This window comes from Varanus komodoensis, unplaced genomic scaffold (genome assembly GCF_004798865.1).
Source record: "Varanus komodoensis strain SLA01 unplaced genomic scaffold, ASM479886v1 scaffold36, whole genome shotgun sequence".
Classification (NCBI taxonomy): Eukaryota; Metazoa; Chordata; class Lepidosauria; order Squamata; family Varanidae; genus Varanus; species Varanus komodoensis.
The window spans coordinates 1,187,863-1,210,689 of NW_025335873.1; the positions used below are offsets into that span (position 1 = coordinate 1,187,863).

Sequence of the window (22,827 nt, forward strand, 5' to 3'; positions counted from 1 at the left end):
GGGGGGCGGGGGCCTCCCGCCAGCCTCACGAGTCAGCCTGCCCGGGGACTGACCTGCCCACCGGCATGGCCACGTGCCACCCTTGGCAAGAGCCACGAAGGCGCCTCGTCAGGCCATCAAGCCGTCCGTCCCCCCAGGCCATCCCCGGGGACCTCTGAGGGGCTCCAGCCCCAGGGCAGGAACGCGCTGCTCAGAGCCCGGGGGCCGCATTCCCATTTGCCAAAGGCAAAGGGAGAGAGGCCCGCCTGCTTGAGCGGAAAGCTGCCGCTGCTGCAAGACGGTCATTAGGGAGGGAGTTCGACCTTTGGCGTGCTGGGGGGAGACTGCACGGAAGCCGGGAACCCCCCCCCCCCGCCTGGCCGAGGGATTCCCTCGCGACCCCACCAGGAAGTTGTGTGTGGGCATCCAGAGGGTGTTCCCGGCCCCGGACCAAGGACACCTCTCCACAGCCCATGTGCAGGCAGCCTCCTGCCAAGCCATGCCCCGGGTGCCTGCTGGCTCACAGACCTGTGAGGATGGCCGTGGCCGCCTCCTGCCGTTTGCCGGTCCACGATGGACCCCACACAGACGTCCTGCTCTAGCCAGCTGCGGCCAGTGGCCCCCTTCCCCATGAGTGGTCTAACCCGGGAGGGGCAGGGCAGTGTCTGGGCCCCGGTGCCCCCGGGCACATCGCTCGGCCTGCCCTGGTCCGGTCCCTCTCTGCCCAAGAGTCCCTCCCCACCTCTTGCAAGTTCAGTCCGGCATTTCCTGGCTACCTAGAAGTATCCCCCTCGCCTTTTCGCTCTCATAGTTGGGCTGCAGGAATATATTGTGCTTTGCTTGTCTTTTGAGCACCGTTTCAACCAAACATTTCAACTCAGTCCCAGAAATTCAGCCACAGAATAAAGAAAGGGGCAATGTTCTCCCCGTGCCCCAAGTTGGGCTGTCTTGGGGATTTCTTTCATGCTTGAAATATGCATCTCAGCAGCTGTACTGGGGAACCGCCACCCCCAGTTTTAGTCTGGTCATAGACTCCCAAAGCGATTTAAATAGAACTTAAACTTCAACAGATCGCTGAATTTAAATCCTTTAAATTTTTTCAGCGCTTTCATTCTTTTTCTCGAAAGTCGGCTCTTTCACAAGTGCGCACTTCCCTCATTACCATTCTCATTGCACTGCATTTATATCCCACCTTTTTTTCTCCTGGGAGGAATCGCATAGCTCCATTCTGTCCTCTCACCAGCGGCCCCATGAGCCACGTTGGCCTGAGAGCGCGTGCCTGGCCCAGGGAGCGCCATGGCCGAGCGGGACTGGAACCCGGGTCTCCCAGATCCTGGTCCGGCATTCTCACCACCCCTGCAAGGCTGCGTTCCAAGCCTCAGAACATCAGCAGCCCAAACAGCATTGGCGCCGGGAGGAGGCGGGCTCTAGGTATCCACAGGGTACTACGCAGGCCCTGTGCCACAAGGAATCCAGCAGGCCCAAGGACCTGTCTCCTGGCTTCCCAGGCTGGAGTGGAGAGGCTCGTCCAGAAGTCGGAGTTGGGGGTCCTTCCCCCGGGGGAGCCCCCACGCTGACGGGCCACCTGGTTTGTGAGAGACCTGCCTCTTGCTGGCGGCGTGTGCCCCGGATGCCTTTGTGGCTAGCTGCTCCCGGCTTTTGAAAGCCAGGTGGAAAAGCTTTGCAGGACCCAGGAGCAAATGAATGCCAGCAGCCCTCCCTTTGCCGTCAGAGGTGGGGTCCCCGGCTCGCAAGTCCAGCCGGCACCTCTCACTGCCTGCTCTTTGGTGGGCGTCCTGTGCTTGCCCCCCGCCCCCAAGCTCTGCCACCCATTTCCTCTGTCCTGTCTCCTGTAGAGCGAACACGCCGGTGAGCTGGCTGGGGAGGGTGAATACGTCAATCTGTACTCTTCCGGCCAAAGCAACGGGGAACTCCCTCTCTCTGAAGGAGTAAGTAGACCTGCAGGCACGGGCGGCACGGCCCTTTCGGGGGGCTGCATGCAGGCCACAGGGGGGCGACGTGCTCCGAGCAGGGCTCGGGGGCGGCGGGGAGTGGATGTGCCCATGGCTTCTGCCGGCATGCGGCGTCCGTCCTTCAGAAGTGGCTGTTCGTGCGGCCGCGCGTTTGCGGTCCTTTCCTCTCTCTGTGCCGCTGACCCAGCCGGCTCATCGCTCAGCCGAGCAGGGCACTCGTGTGGGGCGGATCAGGCCTTCAGCAGGGGCGCACCCCTCCCAGCCCACAAACCCGCGTGGAACAGGCGGAAATGGATAGCCAAAAATGCTTCATCACATTTACGACGAATGAGCCTCGTTCGTGAGGAGGGGGAGGAAGAGTTGCCGGCCTCCGGGTCACTGGGGAGGGCGTGTCCTGTCCACTTCACCGTGACGTGGGGGGGGCCGGCCCCACATCACCTAATCGGAAAAGAGGCCTCTGCCCCCAACCAGGCATGGGTCCAGCTCGCCCAGGATATCGGCCCTGCCGGGCAGCATGACTGGGCAGAACTGGGGGCGACAGGCGGGGACCCACGCAGCCCCTTCCGCTGGAGGAGGGGGGCTCGCTGGGGCCATCTCCTTCCTCTCACCTGTTTCTCCGGTGCACTTTTGTGGCTGGGCAATGGTGGGGGGGCACCGGTCGGCTTGGGTGGGTGATGGCAAGAAGCACGTGGCCGTCGTGGCATCGGCCTCTGGCAAGGGCAAGCTGCCCCACAGCCGTATCCTGCAGCTGCCGCAGTGGCTCTTGGGCTCTCTCCACCCCTCTCCCCGGGATTGGTCGCCCCCCTTCATGCTTCTTTTCTAGGCTTCCTTTCGGGGGAAGCTTTTTGGTGCATCCAAGCTCCCATGCGCACCCTTCACGCCGCGCTCGCAAAGGCCCTGTGCTCTCCCGTACCTGTTGAGGCAGAAGAACAGGCCATGCTGGCTGCGGAATGTGGGAACTGGGGCCGCTTCTCTGTCGGAACTTGCATGGGCCCTTCCCTTTTTTGCTTCCTATGTTGAATTGAGAGAACTGAGCAGCAGAAGAAATAGCCCACCCTCTCTGGGCTCAGAGCCGGCTGCAGCCGGGCTGCGCCTCTTCCTCCTCTGCCCAGGTTGCGTCTCCCCTGCCAGAGAGTGGGATCACTTGGCGGTCAGCGCCTGTCCCCTTCCCAGAGGAGGTCCCTCGGTAACGAGAGCGAGGCCTGGCGGCGCCATCCTCCCCAGGAAGTGAGCGCTTGGGCTTTGAGGGCTCTGAAGAGGTGCCATGTTCGTCGCCCCTTCTGAGAAAGTGTTGTCGAATGCTGCACCTTGCGGTACACGCCCGTTGCTGCCCGCCTCCCGCAGCCTCGTGTGCGTGTGCCTGGCGCACTCATGCTCCTGTGCCAGGCTGGCTTGGCCGGAGGGCACCTCTCTGCCCCGGGAGCCCCTCTGATGCTCACGGAGCACCGCGGAGGGGGCCTTCTGCAGGGTGTGGGTGCGGCATGTGACACGCGGCATGGCGTTCCCGGGGGGGGGGACAGGAGCAGCGACTCCGTGATGCCCCCCCACGGGTCCTTTCCTGGAGAGGTGCGGATGTTCCCCGGGCAGTCTTGGCCTTGTGCTCGTCGTCCCAGCTTGATTTCGGAAGGAGGTCGCGCCAGGCGTTCTGGTGTGGCGCCCCATTTGGACGCCGATCCTCCGTCTGAAGGTCGCAGCTGGACTAGCTCCAGCTCTGATGGACAGGCGTCACGGCAGTGCCGCAGCCGGACCGGGGCTCGCAGGCATCCAGCCCTGGCACTGCTGCGCTCGGCCGCCCCCTCTGAATGGCTCCTCGCTTCGCTGTGAGCCTCTCAGCGGCTGGGGGGAATGCGTTCTCCTGGAAGCAGTTCGGAAGGTGCTCTGGGGTGGATGGGTCTTGAATGGGCAGTCCAGAGCCGAAGGCCTGCTCCTGCTGCGGCGAAGGCCCCTAGGACCGGTTCATGGACCTGGATCGATGCAGCTGGCTGCTTTTTCGGGCTCTCTGTGGCAGCATGGCGAGGGGCAGTCACGGCACGGCAAAACCGACCCCTGCACTGGCCAGAGACGGCACACGTCTGCGGCGTGGATTCTTAGGAACCGTGGTGGGGCAAGTTCAAAGCATTGTGTGGAGGGGAAGCGCGTTTTGGAGCTGGGACCCGGCTGAGGCGAGCTTCGTTTCGAGCCTGTTCAGACGTCAACGACCATCTCCTAGCAAGCCTAACTCGATTAGCTCGCCAAGCATGTGAATATTCTCCTGAGCAGTGGCACAGCTTGGTCTGACCTCCACAGCCCTACAGTCACTACAGTCTCTAGCAACCCCTGCCTCCGGCAAGGAGAACCCGGGGTGTGTACACAAGCCGAGACTCACACGCAGTGGGGCGGCGCTGCCCAAAGTCCCCCTCTTGCCCAGCTGCGAGGGTCCCCGGGAGGTTCCTCTGCCGGTTGCGCTCGGCCCCTTCATCAGACGAGTTTAGAAACGGACTCAGACACGTCCTGCTTGGCGGCAAGGTTCTTCCTCGCGTGAGCTTCACTTCTCTGCCCCTGTGCAAAATGGCTGCAGTTCCATGACTGTTTGCCCAGCAGAAACCAGCCCTAGTGAGGAAACCAAGGTGGTGGGGGGTGTTGTGCACCGTGCTGGTTTATTTTTGGACTGTCGTCCCTCGTGTTGGCTTTCCCCTGGCTCCTGAGCCTTCCTGCTCGGAGGTGGCCTGCACCGACAGCCCTCGTCCACTAGGGGGAGGCGCACCACGTGGCTTGACGGGAGGGGCTTGAGAGGTGTGGGGGGCAGGTACCTCCCATGCCTGATGGCACATAGGTGGGCTGGAGTGGGCTTGGGCATCAGGGCCGGCAGTGAAAGAATTTCCAAGCTTGACGGAAAAGACCTGCTCTCTCCCGCCCAGTTACGGCGTATCATACTAATAGCTTTTCCTTCCTGCGGAGACCCTGACACGGACGCTGGGAGCTGATGCCCCAGTTTGGGGAGGGGGGTGACTTGCCCCGAACCAGGGATGCCCAACCTTTCTGGCTCTGGGGGCCGCATGGGGGGGTGCTGGGGAACATGCACATCTGTAGCTGGAAGATGAGGGACGGCATTCCTGGGATTGCTGGCAGTTAAGGAAGGGATTCCCTCGCTAGCACTTTCGGGGGCTGCGGGTGTACGGTGTGCTGGCCGGGAGTCTAGCGGGCACCCAAACTGGCCTGAGTGGGTGGCACATCTTGCACCCTGGTCCTTTCTGGAAGGTTCTGTAGGTGCCCCTCGAGCCCTGCTGTGCTCGGGAAAATCGCATCTCCCCCATTTCCTGGCATTTAGAATCCACTTGAAAAGAGGTCATTGCTGTTTGCCCAGAGCTGTTCTGCAGCTCGCTGGATATGTTACGGTGGCCAGTGCATGTGCTTTGAGCCGGCCATTCTTTGGGCTGGTCCCAGTCCAGCGCTCAGTCCTCCACTGTGGGGAGAGCGGCTGAAGGGCGCATTCAGGTGCAGCCCGTCCTGGCGCTCTCTGTTTCCCCCTGTCGTGAAGTTGCGCGCTTTGGGCCACGATGTCAGGCGTCCACATACTCCCGGCGGCATTCGCGTGGGGGTCCTCTGAGAATCTGCCGATACGGATCCGTGTCCCGAGTGGATGACGGAAGGCGCGTCTGTCTTTCCCAGGAATCCCCAGCCAGCAAAGACGGTCAGGACAAGGACTCCGCCTCTCTGAGCAGCGCCCCAGGGAAGGAGAGCTACGACGAGAGCGAAAGGTGTGCCTCTCCCCTCCCACCCCCGCTTCCCGGCTCCTTGTGAAGAGCTTCCTGCACCCGGAGCAGCAGATCGGAGGCTCGGGGACCCACCGAGCTCCTTGTGCGGGCGAACTGATCGTGGCGACTGCAGGACCAAGAAGGCCTCCTGCTGCACCAGAGCAGAGACGGGACCTCCACCGCCTCATCCCCGGCTGCACGGCCTCAGCCGCAAGGACCAGATCCAGGCCCCCCGCAGCCCCTGCATGGCCAGGCCCCCTTCCCCGGGCCCCCTCCCTCTCCTGACTGCCAGTGGTCGGTGTTTTGCTGGGCTTGGTGCACTTGTTCCTAAATTGTTCCAAGAGCGTCAAGCCGCAGTGAGCCGGGGAGCCGTTGCTTGGGCCCTCACGCCTATCCCCCAGTGGGACACGGGCCCCAGAATCTCTGCGGGCACAGTGCAGCTGTGGGGGAAGAGAGGCTCAGCATCCATGAGGCCAAGGATGTTTTCCCAGCTTTGGTAAAAGCTGCTGTTTTCCCGAGGAGCCTGAAAAGACCACACAAAATGGACTCATCCCTTCCTACCTTCTGCTCACCCATCCTGTCCTGTCCTTGTGAGTTCCTGCCTCTCTTTCTCCCCTGCATCATACCCCACTCATTACCAAAATGTGGACTGTAAGCTCCTTGGGGCAGGGGATCATTTTTTGGTTATGCTTGTTTGAAGTGCCATCTGCTCTGAGGAATAGAAACGGGGGGGGGGGGGGGTGGCGGCGATGGCAATGGCTCCTTTCACAAGAGGGGCCCAGCCGAACGCTTTCCGTTTCTTCCCGTCTTCTCGTTCCACCCCCAGGCCACAGAAGTCACCAGAATCCGTGGGGCCCTCCCAGCTGGAAGAGGAAGTGGATGAGCTGTCCCTGGTTGACCACAATGAAATCATGGCCAGACTTACACTGAAGCAGGAGGTGCGTATCTTCTCCTCTCCTCCCCGGCCCACACCCACCTGTGTTGCTCCCATATACCGCTTCACTGGTGCTTGAATCAAACTGGATCGAACGAACCTTCGAATTCTGCCGCGGTGCCGAGTTGGAAGGGGCCAGAGGGCCACTGGTCGCACGGCCTGCTCCGTGCAGGGCACCAGGTTAACCTTGCCCTCTCGGAAAAGACAGTGAGTGTCAGAAGCTGAGCGAAACCTCTCTGGCACTGAGCAAACAACTGAACACCCTTCTTTAAAATTCCAAGGGATTCTAGATCTCATGCTTTTTAAAAGCGTTCAGAGAGTCCCAAAGGAAGCTGGAAATAGGCGTCTAGGCACTTCACCACCCATGGGCACTCCACAGCTCCTGTCACTGCGGCTGGTGCCGACTTCCTTTTCTTGCAAGCCACCCTGGAGGCCGGTTGTCATGCAGAGGGCAGAATATTCATATCTTTTAAATAAATAGCCGGCAAAAATGCCATCAGGCACAAATGCTTTTTAAGCCCTCACTAGCTAGAAAGTTGAATTTCTAAATGGATGCGGCTCTTAAGAACGTCCTCATCCTCATGCATTTTACGTGTCCCTTCCCACCGGGGCCAATAGCGCCAGATAAGTGCTTGCACTCAGCCCAGCGCTTTCCCTCCCTCGCCCCTTTTCATGGGTCTGGGGAAGGGGCACACGGGCTTCTCGCGCAACTGAGCTCTTCCGCGTCCGCGTGAGAACAAGCTGAGCCGCTCGTCTGCCAGGCAGCCACGCTCGCTCGTTATCTCCGGGCTTCAGGGAATACACCAGGCTTTGAAGCCTTCGGGCTCCCGAGAGGTCCTGCCTGGAAGCCAGGACAATCTGCCCCTTGCTTGGGAGGGGCGGCTTGAGCCAGCCTGGACCCGCCAGCAGGCAGGCAAGAGCCGTTAGTCACCGCGTGAGTGGAATTCCAGGCACCTCGCCAGAGGAATACCTCCGTCACTGCATTGGGCACATAAATCCTCGGAGGCGCTGTGCGCCTCGGGCCCCCGGCAGTCTTGCAGCGGCGGCCCAGGCGCCATTTTGACCTCTGCTGCCTGAGCGTGTGCATTGTGTGTGGTTTGCACTGCCCGCTCTTCTTGGACGTCCTGCCATGCCCAGCCTTGCGCAGCTGCTCCGGCAGCCTCCGGCTCTCCTGCCGTGCTGTCGCAGAGCAGCAGTCCTGCCCGGCCCGGCCCGGCCCAGGGCTGGCGACCTTTTGCGTGGTCAGAGCCGGCCTCCACGCTCAGCGGCATCTTGCAGGGTGCAGGATAACCCCTTCGCGGGCTCGGTTCAGAGAGCTCCATGGCCAGTGTTCCTCAGCTGTTGGCCACTGTCCAGCACCCGCGGAGGGCGAGAAGTGCAGGAAGACTCGTGTATTCAGTTATGTGCCACATTTACACCCTGCCTTTTCTCCTGCAAGGACCCCCGTGGTGGCTTGTGTGGCCTTCCTCCTCTCCCTCGACCTCTCCACTTCAGCCTCGCAACTCCTCTGCCGGGTCGGTCAGGCTGAAAGGCCGTGACCGGCCCCAAGACGCTCCTGGGAAGCTCCAAGGCCGAGTGGGGACTAGAAGCCAGCTCTCCAAAGTCCCGGTCCGCTGACCGCTATGCCATACTGCTTTCGTGGCCCATCCGTGGGCTTCCCAGCAGCATTCAGTCGCCCTCAGCTGGAGACAGCATGCTGGTCTAGATGGGAAGCCTGTGACCCCAGACCTGCTGGCAGGGGCCCCTGGACACTGTGGCCCTCTGGGGGCCCCGTGGGCTTTCCGAGCACGCCCTCTGTCCTTCCCTCTGCCAGAAACCCTTGCCTGTGTCCCCGCGATTTGTGCCGTGTGAGGGAGTGGAGGGTGCCGCCTGACCCCTGGAAGGCATAAATTCTCCTCCTCGTCAGGAGCCTTGGAGTTCGCTGTTTTCTGCTCACTTGGCTTCAGCACTGCAAAAACAGCTTTGCGCCAGAGGCCATCCGGAGCACACAGCAAGCCCGGGCCTTTACCTGCCGGCTCTTGACTCGGCTTGCTCCCCGATCCCACACGCTGCAAGGAATGTTGGAATAGGACATGCATCTCTCTAGCCGCAGCTAAATGCGGGTGGGGGGGGTTCCCGATGGAAGCTGCCAGGTGCGTAATCTCCTTTGGGATTTTTCCCCTCCCCCCCCACTACAGGGAGACGACGGACCTGATGTGCGCGGGGGGTCGGGGAACATTCTCCTGGTACATGCAACGGAGACCGACAGGAAAGGTATTGTGCTGGGGGCTGGGGGGGCATATTCCGCCACTGATGCACGGATTCAGTGCATTGCAGGTTGGATTAACCAGCTTGCGAGAAGGAGAATGCAAAGCTTTAGTCAGACAAAAGATCATCTGGATAAGCTCTTGTAGCATCCGCAGTTGTACTTACGTGTGGCTGGCTGGGTGCAACCTTCACGTGCCCATTCGCAGTCGCTTGATCGGTGCTGTATTTGTTTTCTTTCTTGGGGCCTTTCCCCCCGGCTTCTTATTAATCTTTTCTATCAGTGACTTTGACAATGGCTGTTTCTTAAGAGCTTAACATTTAACTGAATGGCATTCAAAATAGCAGCTTAAAAATCGAAGGTGGTGGCACGATGCCATGGTGAGAAAAGATGCCCGCCCTTCGGTAGATTGGGTTGATGGTGTAACAGAAATAGGGCAGCGGCAGAGAAACCCTTTTGGTGGGTGAAGCCGAGCTGTGTCCTGAGCACGTTCGCCTTCACAGCAGCCTTCTCAGGCGGGGCAGCCAAGTGGCCTGCGGGTGAAGCTTCGGATGGCCCTTTCAGATCCAAGTGGGCACTTCCACCTTTCTGCTCTGTGTCTTTCCTCCACCAGTTTTCCTTTCCCGGCTTCTCTTTTCAGCCCTGTAAACCGTTTCTACTTCTGCCCTCTTCTTTTGACTGCTCTCTTCCTGTTTCAAGGTCCTGTTGCTTCCTTCCTTCCTTCCGTCCGTCCGTCCTTGGTTAGCCCCTCTTCTAAATGCTCTCTGGGATCAGAGCTACTTAGCCCTTGCCTGAGAACTAACCTTTTATCCTTCCCTCCCTTCTCTAGCATTAGGGCAGATCAGGAAATCTGGGGGAGGTTGCCTTAAATTAGTCCTTTTAAATTGGCCCTCTGGGCTGTTTTTTCCCTGTTGGGAGAAGAGGTTCAGCCCCTTAAGCGTTCTGCCACCACCCCCGTCATTCCCCCTGGGAGAGCCCAGCTGTTAACACCTGTCTGGCCTAAAGCTGCAGCTGTGCTCTCTGAAAAGACGCTGCCCCCTCCGGACTGGAGCGAGACTCGGGCTCGAGGCCCAACGCTCTGTGTCCCCTGGCCCACTTGGCCATGCAGAAACTTTGGGAAGCTTCGCCCCCCCCCCCCCCCAGCACATTTCCTGCCAGGTTGGGGAGCTAAAGCCTGGCCAGCAGCGTCAGCCACCCATGGCCTTCTCAGGCACATGGGAATCCAGATTTCAGCCAGAACTCCCACTCCGCTTTCATGGGAGTTGTGGAGGCAGCACAGGCGGATTACGGGAGACGTGCCATCTAATAGGAGTCTGTTGACCGTTGCCTCTCGGTCCAGGGGTGTGGTCTGTTTGCATGGTGCTTTTGAGGGTCGAAAGCATTCACAACAGCCCTGTAAGGCAGGCGGGGGCAACTGCAGGCATTTGGGCCCTGGTGTCCTGCCCCGAGACCCCACGGTGGCGGCACCCCTGCTCCCCTCACAGCGATCCAAACGGGGGAGGTTGGTGTCTGTGGAGGCTCAGCTGGGCCACAGCGAGAGTGACAGAGGCTCTGCTAAGCACCTTCGAGCGACGGTTTGCCGCCGGATTTCGGCAACAAACTGCCGAGGCTGCAGCTGCCGACTTTGGGCAGTCCAGGGGCCGCTGCCAGGGCACCTGCTGGAGGTGGCACTCCCCGAGGCCGCAAGGCGTTAGTGCCGCAGCCCATTCCCTAAGGTCGGGCGTCCTGGTTTGCCACAGACCAGGCAGTCGGGGGGCAGTCAGAATGCCAGAGGAGCAGGGGGCGTGCGAGGCCAGGTCTCGGTCCCAACGCCCAAACGCGCTGCACATGGTTACGCGAGAGGAGAGCCCCTGGGCTTCTCTCAGCAGACGGCTGACGAGCGCATGGCCGTTTTCCTTCCCTCCCTCTTTGTCCATGCCAGATCTGGTGCTCTACTGTGAAGCCTTTTTGACGACGTACCGAACTTTCATCACCCCCGAAGAACTCATCAAAAAGTTGCAATACAGATATCCTTTCGGATGCCCGGGACGTCCCCCCACACGGGCCTGGCAGGCTGCCCACACTCCTCCTGGGAGCCCTGTGGCCCTCGCCATGCTGGCACCATGCCCACGTTTCTCTTCTGGATTCCCCTCCAGGGGCAAGTCCTGCTTCTTGGCTCCCAGGGCAGGGTTCCGCCACTCGGTGCAGGACAGACACAGCCCTTTGCAGGGCGCAGGGTGTCCCAGGGCACAGCCGGTCGGGGTGCAGGACCCTCTCAGGCACAGGAAGGCGGGGTTCTTTCCCGGGAAGCTCACCCTATTCCAGTGATGAGAAGTAACCTGGGTGGGGCAAAGGGAAATGATGCTCTTAGGACTACTGACTGTGCTGGAGAGACTGTGCATTTGCTGTTTGGGGACTGGGAAGAGGCTACAGAAAGCCGGAAAACCAGCAGCGAGTGCAGCCGTGGGAAGGGAGCACAGGCAGCTCTGGAAGGCCGCTGCCCTGCCCCAGGATCTCTGCATGTAGACCTGGCCCTTCAGAACTGCGAGGAACGATCCTTCCCTTTCCATCCCAAAATTACATCCTCACCCCCTTTTTCTCCGAGGCAGGGTATGTTTTTCATTGCTCAGGCCCTCCACGTGGGGAGGTGCCTTGCAGGTTTCCACACATGTGCTGTGGAAGAGAGTTTGGAGAGCTGGTGCAGCCCCCACGCCGCCCTCCTGGCAGCTGATGGCAGGAGAGACTTTGATTTCCGCCAGAAGCTGTAAATCTAGAAAGCAGTAGCCAAACTGCTCGAGACAGACAGACAGACAGACAGACAGACAGAAGCCCAAGCCACTGCGCTGCACGTCTGTTTCTCAATCCCCTTGTAGAACTGTGGTGCAGCTTCCTGTATTCTGGGATTAGTTCCACCAGTTTTAAGGCAGCCCTCTGTGCCCGAAGCAAGTGGGACTGGAATGGGGCAGCCAGGGGTGGGCAGCCGGGGTGCAGAGTGCCTGCCGGGGGTGGGGTGTCGGAGCCCTGGTGGAGAGGGGAAAGGGGTGGCAGGTTCCGGGTGGGAGGAGGCAGCGAGGGTGACTCCCGCGGGCTGGTGAAGAAACGGAGGAAGAAAGGAGGGCTTGAGAGGGTGCCCCTCTCAGAACCTTGAAGAAGGGCAGACACAGGCCTGACCGGGAAACTGTGCAAGCCGTCCGGGGAACCCGACTGGGGGTGCATTGCAGGGCCAGAACTGAGACGGGCCGGGCGACTGTCTTGCTGTCTCCGCAAAGGGCCGCAGGTCTGGGGATGGTGGGCGTCGAAGCGAGCGGGGGCCGTTGTCCTCTATCTGCCGTTCGGGGCCTTGGCCTTGGACACCCGCCTGGCCTGGGCAGAAGTGCCGCCCTTGTGTCCCTTCAGTTGGCCTTTGCAGCCCCTTTGCCTCTTTAACTCCCCCCAACATATGAGAAATTCTGCCACTGTCCAGACAACTTTAAGAAGCGGGTCAGCAAAAACACGTTCTTCGTCCTGGTCCGGGTGGTGGATGAGCTGTGGTGAGTCGAAGCGTCGAGGGGCCTTTATCAGAATTTAACTCTCTGTGAAGCAAGCGCGTGTTTGACCAGCGCATGTGTTGTTACATGTGCAGAGTTTTGCAACAGGGAATTGATCAGATTTAGTGGCTTACTAGTCCCGGTGCTTCTATGCTGGTTAAGTATCCAGGGCAGTATGCCCATGTGCACCAGTTGCTGGGGAACATGGGTGGGGAGGTACTGTTTCCTTCATGCCCTGCTTGGGGTTTCCTGTGAGCAGCTGGTTGACCACTGAGAGAACATAAATCTGGGCTGGATCCTGCATGGCTCCTGTTATGTTTTTCTGCAGTCATGAGGACTAGTAACAGGCTTTACTTTAAAAAAAGCAAAAGAAATAAAAGCTCACATTCTCAGGAGACAGAACGTTATGTGGAATACTGAGTAGGCTCGTTGATGAGTGAAGTGCCCTGATTTTAAAAGAAAAGAAAATGAATGTATTATTTCTTGGGTGGGGTGGAAACTCTCCGGGCTGTCTTCCTCAGCTTGGTGGAGCTGACAGAGGAGATCCTCAAGCTACTGATGGACCTGGTGTTCCACCTGGTCTGCAACGGGGAGCTCAGCCTCGCAAGGGTCTTGCGGAAAAACATCCTCGACAAAGTAGATCAGAAGAAAATGCTGCGATACACCAACTCGATCAAACCTCTCGCCGCCCGCTGGGTGGCAGCCAGGTGAGCAGAGGGACAGCCCACACCTGCACCCACCCAAACCACAGGAAGGTTCTGGCTTTCTGGGCATCTGTGGGGAGGAGGTAAGAATTAGATGGCTGAAATGCGGGGCGTTCTGGGCCATCCAGGAGTGCGTGAGACTGACACCATTTGGGCTCAGAGTTCTTCGTGATTTTACACCAGGTTTAAAATTTCTGGGGTCTTAGGATCCGCGAAGCCCACATATATAAAACCTGTCTCTACAGTCAAACCTGTGGTGGTTTACAAAAGAAGAGAACAGATCCTCAAATGTTGCAAGTCTGAAGTCTGCCCACCACTCCCTTAAAGGAGGGCCATGTAGGTTCAAACCTGTCTCTCTCATCAAAGGAGCTAGGAACTTGTGGGTGAGGTTTGCAAAGGAGGAAAACGAAGAAATTCAAGAGGGTGAATTACAGACCAAGCATGTAATTCCTTGCCCCCTTTTCTTCTTCCTCTTACTTCCAGGCCAGGGACCCTCCACGATTTCCATAGCCACGAGATAGCGGAGCAGTTGACCCTCCTGGACGCAGAGCTGTTCTACAAGATTGAGGTATGTCCATTCTTGGAATTCTAGGAACTGCCCTTGATTGCCGGGCCCCCGGTCAGTGTTCATCCCGTTGAAACCAAACAAAGAATGCAATGTAAAAACCACGCAGTTTATTAATTGTCAGCTGGAAACCCAAAGAGCAATCAAACCAGTTTAACATCTTAAACCAGGTTTGAAACCATTTCAAACTGCCTCAGAACAGTGAACTAGTGGGGGATCAGTATGGAAACTGATATAAGAAAACCCCATCTGGTATTGAGAAGATGACGGCATGAGTGCCAGGCAGGCCTTCCTAGGGAGATCACAGCAGAACTGGGAGGCCACCCCGAAGAAGGCCCTGCCCCTCGTTTCCTCCTTCCAGCCTTCTCCAGAGGTGGCTCTTGGAGCACGCGAGGACAGAGGTGGGACGTTTTAGCTTGATGCCAACAAGAAAATCCAGCCGGCACTCGCTCGCTCTCCTGTGGGAGGCCATGTCAGAGTCGCGGCACCGTCACAGAGCCGTCTCATGGGCACGCTTCGCCTGCCGTTTACCCCACGTGTGCCGGTGCTTCTGGTGCTTGCGGCAAACCATTTGGTCAGCACTGGCCTGCATTTCTGCTTCTCCCCCACTCAGATTCCCGAAGTCTTGCTGTGGGCGAAAGAGCAGAACGAAGAGAAAAGCCCCAACCTGACCCAGTTCACTGAGCACTTTAATAACATGTCTTACTGGTAAGAGAGAATGGCAGATCTTGCTCCTTGTTTGTTGATTTTGTTTCCTTCTTCACATTTATGCACCGCTCGCATCGCTCTTCGGGCCTCTCTGGGCGGTGCATGGCTCAGAAAGGCCAGGTTGCCTGTGCCGTCCTTGCAGCTCCGCTCCGGCGATTGCTTTCGGGGTGGGGGCCGCTTGTCAATACAATGGTGTGTCCTTTGTTTGGTGCATGACCCAGGCAAGTGATCCGGAGCAGCACAGCAGAGGGCTAGAACAGATCCTCTGCCCTTGGCTCCTATTTTGGGCACCTGCTGGACCCTGGCTCCTATTTTGGGCACCTATTTTGCGCTCCAGGACCCAAAACAAACACGGCTGCCAGGGAAAAGGCCCATCGCCTCCAAGACCTTCAGGCCCGGGGGCCCAGTCCAGCCCGTTGTGACCCAGTTTGGCTGCCCGAGAAGGCCGTGCCCGCATCGCCGGCCCCAGCATCTCAGTCTTAGGAGCTCCAGGGCGGTGGCAGCTGCAGTTTAATTTGCAGTTAATTTGGCCCCGCTGAATTTGGCCCCACAAAAGGGAAATGGCTTTGGGCTATTTCAGGAGAGGGAGGAAAAATGCTTGCCACTGTTTGTTGCCGTCGTGGTGAATGTATGACGCTCATTCCCCTCCGTATGGTCTATGAATCCACTAGAGCGCTGGGCAGGTCGCTCGGGGTTGGAGTATCTCTCGTCTGCTCGGAGAGGAGCGCTGCTAATCTTAGCAATAGCAGCTTAGCTCCCGCTGGGTGGGAGGCTCTCAGGCTTCCCCCAAAACCCATTCCAGTTTGGGCAGAAGCGAACAGCTTCTTGCAATGTTCTCTCTCAGAAGAGACAAACTCTGCAGGGCGAGCATCACCGGCCGTTCAGCCCCACTGCCTGTGGGGAATCCCCCCCCACCCCTGGAGCATTTAATCCTGAGCCGCCTCCCTCCTCCGCAATCCCGTAGGGTCCGCTCAATCATCATGCAGCAGGAGAAGGCCCAAGACCGGGAGCGGCTGCTGCTGAAGTTCATCAAGATCATGAAGGTCAGCGCTGCACCCCGGCGTGTGCCGGGGGAGAGGCGGGAGGTGCCGGGGTCCGATGGTGCCCGACCTGGGCCCGAGGCCTTGCCGGGCAGCAAGCAGGATGCGACGGGGCCGGGGAGGATGGGCCCGGGCCCCTGCCTGGACGGGGCCCGCAGCAGGCGCTCTCCTGGCCACCCTCCATGCTGGCCCGTGGGCGTGGCGGCCCTCCGGCAGGCCGCCCCAGGAGTCGGGCCGAGGCGCCCACGGCTCAGTCCGCCTCCCTCCTCTCCCCTCTGCAGCACTTAAGGAAGCTGAACAACTTCAACTCCTACCTGGCCATCCTTTCCGCACTCGATTCGGCACCGATTCGTCGGCTGGAGTGGCAGAAACAGACATCGGAGGTATCGCTGCTTTAAAACAGGGACCCCACCGCTCACAGGTTCAGGCTGGAGGGAAAGCAGCCCAAATCCAAAGCCACCTTCGGAAAAACCGTCGCAGGAGCAGTCAGAAAGCCATCCCTGCCTCTCCGTCGCCCCCGCCCACGTGCACAAGGAGAGTTAGCGTCCGTATTTGTATCGGGTCCAGAAAGCTCACTGTAACCCAGCGAGCTGTGGCTGCTCCTATTTAAAAAAAAAATCCTGTACTGCATTTCCGTGAGCCTTCCAGCAAGCTTTGGTTGTGGGGGAGAAGAAAGACACGATGTGTGAACGGCAGGCGTGCTGCGGGGCTCTCTTGGGCGCCCGCTTTCCTCTGCTGCTCCCTCCCGCCCTCGTCAGGAGGAGCAGGCACGAGCGAGCGGCTGGAGGTGGTGGGCTCCGCTTTCTCTTGTCTCCTGGCACCTGCCGTTCACCCTCCCCGGGACGGGAGAGGGCGAGCGAGCAAGCGAGTGGGGAACAGGCAGCGGGCTCACGGGTGTGAGCAGCCGCTGTCGCACGAGCCTTGGCAGGCGCCCTGCCGGGCAGAGCCACAGCCTTGCCTTCCGAAGCAGGCTGGGCAGTTCATCTGGCTGTTGTGAAGGCTCCAGAGCCTTCTGCAGTGGCTTGTTGCTCGGTGAGTCAAGGGCAGTCAGGGGGCCGGCGCAGTCCAAGCTCCCATAGTGGAGTCGGGGGCCGCCGGCATGTCGGGGGCTGCTGCTGTCTCCACAATCATGAGGACTAGTCGGCTGCTTGTTTGGGAAAATTAAAAGTGAGACTCCTGGGGTGGCAAGGTCCTGTACCAGGCAGTGGAATGCAGGCATCTGCAGCTTCGCGCGTTCAGACGTGAAGATCCCTCCAAACCGACTCGATCGGGTGAGCCTCCAAGGGGCTACTGTGCTTCTGTAGTCAATGCCCCACACCCTGTTTGTCTCCCGCCAGGGCCTTGCGGAGTACTGCACGCTGATCGACAGCTCTTCCTCGTTCCGGGCGTACCGAGCGGCTCTCTCAGAGGTGGAGCCCCCGTGCATACCTTACTTGTGAGTAACTGCCCCCAAACTCCACACCTCATTCTCGTCCTGGAACCATGGAGCTAATAGGGGGTTTTATAGGGCATCTGGCCAGCTTCTCCCCGCCTGCTCAGTGCTGGCGACCTAAAACTTCGGGGCATCTCAAACAGCTGGGTGTCCTCCTCCCTCTTGAAGACCCCGGCGAGAGGTCAGATCTACCCCACCTGCAGGAAGGCAAGAGAAAGGAAGAGACCCAAAGAGGTACAGAACAGGCTCACAGAACCTTCTCTGGATAGGAGGTTTCTTGGCTAGCACCGCAAATTTGCCCCTTTTGCCATTAAAACGGTCCACCTAATATTCAAGCAAAGTCTTCCCTCCTGTAATTCAGCGCCATTCGATGTAGCCCTGCCTCCTTCGGTCAAACCGCCCTTCAGGGCTTCGAAGACGGCTGCCGTGTCCTCCTTTCTTTTGTCTTCACCAGGCCAAACTCTCCCACTCTCTTCAGCCCGTCGTTAAAATCCCCCCTGTTCTAGTGCCGCTCGAGGCTCGCTTTGCGCCTGGAGCCTGAAGGGGACTGTGCAGACCCAAGGGGGAGCTGGCCACAGCCGAAAGGCGGCTGTGAGATGTGCAGATAACATTTCAGGGGAGGGGGCCCTCTGGGGGGACAGGGAGAAACCCCAGACCATCCCATGACAGTGGCGTGGAAGACTGGGCAAGACCCTGACGGTCCGCGGGGAGGAGTGGCTGGGAAGGGAGCCGGAAGAAGGCAACACCTGCAGACACAAAACGGGGAAAGCACTCGCTCCTGGCCGGGAGAGCTGCATTTCTAGTTCACAGGGGGAAGTGGTTTAAATGGTCAAATATAACAGTTTAAACCACATGGGATGGAATCTGTTGCTGCCTCGGGCATCTGAGGAGAAATCTGGTAATGAATGCACCCGAGATTCCCCCACACACATGCACAAACTTGTGCGGAGAAGCAAAACTCCAGACAGGCCGATGAAGGCTGCACAGACTTAGCGAGCGAGGCTGCCCGCAAGGCACCATTCAGTCGCGGGCCTCCCTTGAGCGGGCCTGTCTCCGTTCATCTCTGCTGTTCTCTTCTGAGCCGGCTTCAGTGTGTCTCCGTCCAGAGAGCATGCTGCCGGTGTGACGTCCTGGCAAGGTGGGCCGAAGCTGAGGTGCTGCGTTGCACGGGGTGGGAACGCAGGCCCTGGCCACCCAGCCTAGAAGCGCACGTGCCGCTTTGCGGGCTCGTCACGCTGCGGGCTCGTACTCGGTTCGCCGCTTGCCGGTTCGGGCCCTGACTGGCGTCCTCCTCTTCCATTCCATGTCTCCGCCTCTCCAGGGGCCTGATATTACAAGACCTGACCTTCGTCCACCTGGGAAACCCAGACTACCTGGACGGCAAAGTCAACTTCTCCAAGCGCTGGCAGCAGTTTAACATCCTCGATAGCATGCGGTGCTTCCAGCAAGTGTGAGTGGCACCAGCTCTTCCTGCCGAGCTGCAGCACAGGGCAGTGCACTGCTCGTGGGGGCACTCTCGGGGCGCGTGCCCGGGCTCTCTTCCTAGTACCTTTCTAGTTGTCCTTCACCCTCCAAGCTAGCACCTTGCCCAGCTGGTCGCCCAAAGGCTTGCAGGGAACAGGTCTCACGAAGGAAAACCTGGGATCATTCGATGCCTTAAGGGATGGGGCCAGCCGCGGCAGAGGCCCTCCAAGGTGTCCCCCAGCCCCCTGTAGACCCTCGGAGAACGCTCTGAGCAACCCTCTCCCATCTTCTGCCGGGGTGCCGAGCCACTCCGTCACTTCTCCGCCTGGAAAAGTTAGGAGGTGGTTTGTCCTTTCCAGCCATTTCTTTGCATAGACCCCAGAATTGTGCGTTATCCTGCAAAGAACTCCCGGTCAAATGCTCTTTCTTGCCAGTGCTCTCGGACAGGTACGCAGGGCCTTCCGCTGCTGAAAGGGCAGCCGGGCCTCAGTCGCACAGGGACAGCTCCTCCCAGCCCCGCCTGCGGACAGCGGGGCAGGGCTGCGGGAGGCTCCTGGGAAATCCTGGGAGGACCCCCCAGGGGACACCCGCAGCACTTTCTTCCCTGGGTCTTGGGAGAGTCTCAGATTTCTCATTCCGTCCTGCTTTTAGACCATTTTGCGGGGCCCTCATTGAAGCACCTACTTGTCTGCTGCTTGCAGATGTCTGTGCACCAGTTTAACTATTTGCAAATGCTGCATCACCCACAAATCCTGGTCTGTTTTATCACTGTGGGACAGCCTGGTTTGTCGCCGTCTTAGCAAGATGAGTCAAAAAGTCTAGAACCTCATAGAACTGCAAATGGGCAAGATGCCCCCTTTCCGGGGAGTGTGGAATTTGGCAGGGCTTTTCCGTCCATCGGGAGGAGGCCCCCCGAAGACTGGTCCTGCCAGAACAGGGGAGTTCCTCAGGGAACTGGCTTCCAGTGGCGTCGTCTCCCTTCATCCCCCAAAGTTAGGTTGCAGTCCTACCTCCACAGGCCTGGGAATAAGCTGGGAGGGTCCAGCAACATTGGGCCAACGAGAAACAAGGCAGCGCTGCACAGTTGACACGACTCGTGGAATCCAGCTTTTCTTAGCATCAGGCTTTTCTTGTGTGGCTGCCAAGTTCCTCCATCTGTTTTCCCGTTTTAAAATTTGTGGCCAGAAAGTCAGGTGATCCCAAGAGAACTGGGGCGCGCCTGCCATCTTGGCTGCTGGGTTCCCAGGAGCACGGTGTTGCCCGTTCTAATATGCACTCTGTCGGTGCGTCTCTCTCTCTCTCTCTCTCTCTCTCTCTCTCTCTCTCTCTCCCCCTCTTGCAGGCATTATGACATCAAACGGAACGACGATATCATCTCGTTCTTCAACGATTTCAGTGACCATCTGGCCGAGGAGGCCCTGTGGGAACTCTCTCTGAAGATCAAACCTCGAAACATTACGAGGCGAAAGACAGACAGGGAAGAGAAGACCTAGGGGGGCGTGCAGCGGCTGTGGGCATCAAGGATTCCTGGCTGCTTGGGCAGCCACCAGACTGGGACCTGCAACTGGCCAATGCCCTTCCCGGACCAGCCCCGGGGGTCGGGCTGCCTCGCGGCGAGGCTGCGGCCGTTGGAAGGGCTGCCTTCGCATCCGGCTGTGGGAGAAGGCCACCGAGGGTGCCGCCGCCGCCGCTTCTGTGTGCCATACATCAGCCTCGTGGTCTGGAATGAGAGCGCCGAAGACGGGTGGATGGGGGCCCGCCTGTTCCCAGTTTGCCAAATCCGAAGTTTTACTCGCACTCTGTGAGACAGAGGAGGAGACCCTTGCTTCTGCCTCTGGGCGCTCGAGCAGAGGAGAGAGAAGCGAAGCGGCTTCATCCTGGCTTGAGTCGCATCCTGCTCACGCATAGCCCATGGAACACAGAAGGGAAAGGGGGTGGTCCCCAAGGAGGGGCCTCTCTTTTACATCCCCCAGGACAGCCGTCTCGGATTATCTTTCCACACAAGAGCACCAGGGAAATGGGGACGAGAGGGGAAGACGCCGTGCTCTCCCCTGGAAAGGTTCTGTTTCCGGGAACATGTGCGCCACGCATCATCAAGGAGGAAAAGTGACGAGAGGCTGCCGAACCCCAGCTCTGTGCCCCCTCCCCTCAATCCGCCTAGACCTCCTTCAGCTCAGCTGGGAATCTCTCTCCCCTTAGACTTGGAAATCTGGGATTGCCGAGGATCGGTGGCATCTGCTCTGCATCCTCTCTCCGGGAATGCGGACGCCTGTAATGTAGTGATGGTACTAGTTGTAACACAGTAAATATGTAGAAAACGAGGCCACCTGTAAATAGGACTCTCTAGGCATCACTGGTCTCTTTTGTTTTGATGCATGTCTGAATTGCCCATGTTTTTTTTAAAAGAGGAGAAACTTAAAAATGCAAAGCAATGTGTATAGGAAAAGAGAGCTCTGCCGTCTGAGGATGTCATGGGGGTGTCAGGAGGAAGGAGCCGTGAGTGGCGCCCGCAAAGTCAAGCGGGGCTGGGAGCACCCCTCCCGCCCAGCCGCAGAGGGCCAGCAGTCAGCCGGGATTCTCTCTGTGCAGCCAGGACTTCCTGTCTTTGCCACTGCTCCCAACCAGCTCCTGGAGGCTTTCGGAGGAGAACTTCCCGGCGTGGCGCGTCAGGCGGTCCGTTTCCCTTTCTGTCACCTGCGGTGGCACTCAGAGCCTGCCATCGGGGGCGGGCGGCTTAGCCTTGTCTCGGAAGCCGCCCGCCTCTCCTGAGCAGAGTCGCCCTGGACCAGCCGCGTTAGGATTTTCAGCAGGAAAGGAAGGTGGAAACGAGCATTTCCTCTCCCTCTTCCATGATCCTTGCGGGCGGCTGTCGAAACCCTTTCCAGACATCTTCCCCAGTTCTGTCTGCTGCCGCATCTCGTGCTACAAAAGTCTTCCACAAACGCCTTGTTGGATACAGCCGTTCGGAAAAGGGGGCCGCATCCCCATCTGCCATAGCCTCTGCTCGCCTCACGCCTTGCGTTTCTTGGCAGTGCCGGGATCCCGCCCGCTCCTCCTCTCCCCTCCCCGCGGGCCTCCTGCACATCTGAGCTCGGGGCGAGCCCGGCGTTCCCATGACACGCCGAGCCGACTGGCCAGACTACCAGGTGCGTGGCCCTCGTTTGCCAGAGAGGAGGTGCGGTTCCGGAGACCCCTCATTGCCCGAGTTCCCTACCCTCTCCCTGCAGGGAACTGGTCTTTGGCCATGATCCACCAGAGTCTCCCGCTTTTGCAAAATGCCGGGCTGCCTCCAGGAAGAGTGCGCGTCCGCCGGCATCTTTGCATTAAGGAACGGTGCAGTGCGGAGACCTGAGGGGGGCACACAGGCCGCCGCGTATCGACCAGGCTTCCTTGCGCGTCCAGTAAAAAGCCACGGTTTGGCCTTTCTCCCGCCGTCTCCATGGAATCGGCCCTTTTCCTCCTAGCAGCTCCTCGGTTCCTTTCCAGGTGTGCGCCTCTTCACTCGCTTCGTGTGCTCTAGCTGCTTGCTTTTTGGGTGCCTGGCCTGGGCGGGACCACTGCTCCTGCATAGCTTAGCTGGTGAGGGGATCTTGGGTGTTGTAGTCCAGCCTGGTGCAATCCTAGGCCTCCTTAGGCAAAGCCAAGGGGCGTGCAGGGCCTTGCGGGCGGGCACTTTAGCTGCCTGAAGAGGCACGGGGTTGCCAGTTTAAAAGCCCGGCTGCCTCCTGCTGCCAAGATGCCCCCCCCCCCCAGCATTTCTTCTCCTGGCTTCGGCCTCTGGGGCTGTCCTGATGCAGGGCAGCTCCCGAAGGGGCAGGTGTGCCCTGCTGTTCTCCAGTCCCCCAAAGTCCGGGTGCACACGCCTTGGGGAGGGGGTCAGATGCGCCCGCCAAGGACTCCCTGTGGCCAACACCCTTCCCTGGCCCCCCAGCCAGCCCGCATTTTGTGGTTTCTCAGCCCCCAAGCTGAGAAAGGGTTGCAACGCCTCTCTCAGCGCTTTAAGCTAAAGCAGGCAGGAATTGTGGGGGTGGGGGCATCCCTTTGGCCTCCATTTCCACCAGCTTGTGAGCATTTCTCTGAGGCGGAGCTGGGCCTCCAGTCTCCCCCCTCCCGTGGAGGGGCTTCCGTGGTTCCTGGATTTGCTGGCTGCGAGGCCCTGGCAGAATTGGCCCGTTGCTCAGCGCCTGCCCTGCACGGACAGAGGGCCAAGGGGGCCCAGAGGGCTGCACACAGGTAGGATTCTGCCAGGAGCACTTCCGTGCTTCCTTACTAGGAAAACGGGCTTAGCCGTCGGTGTTGCTGGCTTGCGACTCTTGCGCAGTTAAAACAGTGGCCAGTTTTTTGAAATGGTGCTAGAACAGCCTCACCTAGCCTGATGCCCTCCACTGGCTGTGCTGGCTGGGGCTGATAGGAGGTGTAGTCGATCATGGGCGGCGGAGGGCACCCAGATTGGGGAATGGCATGCTAGAGAACCGTAGCCTGTGAAAAGCCACTGCGTTCCCCTGAGCTGCTCTCTCTCTCGCAAAGAGGAGGTTAAATTGGA

The 22,827-nt window shown here is 59.3% G+C and overlaps 1 protein-coding gene across 2 annotated transcripts in view; it reads left to right on the forward strand.

The window, feature by feature from the left end:
- Positions 1 to 20,623, forward strand: part of RAPGEF1 (Rap guanine nucleotide exchange factor 1) — a 74,173-nt gene extending 53,550 nt beyond the window's left edge. The window contains exons 12-25 of one of the 2 annotated variants that reach the window (XM_044439902.1): positions 1,836 to 1,928; positions 5,601 to 5,689; positions 6,513 to 6,624; positions 8,798 to 8,873; positions 10,787 to 10,871; positions 12,282 to 12,374; positions 12,893 to 13,078; positions 13,559 to 13,643; positions 14,254 to 14,348; positions 15,313 to 15,391; positions 15,670 to 15,771; positions 16,726 to 16,823; positions 18,142 to 18,270; positions 19,627 to 20,623. In XM_044439902.1, coding sequence (XP_044295837.1) covers positions 1,836 to 1,928; positions 5,601 to 5,689; positions 6,513 to 6,624; positions 8,798 to 8,873; positions 10,787 to 10,871; positions 12,282 to 12,374; positions 12,893 to 13,078; positions 13,559 to 13,643; positions 14,254 to 14,348; positions 15,313 to 15,391; positions 15,670 to 15,771; positions 16,726 to 16,823; positions 18,142 to 18,270; positions 19,627 to 19,777 — 1,473 coding nt within the window. In that variant the 3' untranslated portion in view covers positions 19,778 to 20,623. The remainder of the gene's footprint in view (positions 1 to 1,835; positions 1,929 to 5,600; positions 5,690 to 6,512; positions 6,625 to 8,797; positions 8,874 to 10,786; positions 10,872 to 12,281; positions 12,375 to 12,892; positions 13,079 to 13,558; positions 13,644 to 14,253; positions 14,349 to 15,312; positions 15,392 to 15,669; positions 15,772 to 16,725; positions 16,824 to 18,141; positions 18,271 to 19,626) is intronic. The other variant, XM_044439904.1, reaches the window with a different exon arrangement.
- The last annotated feature ends 2,204 nt before the right edge of the window (positions 20,624 to 22,827 follow it).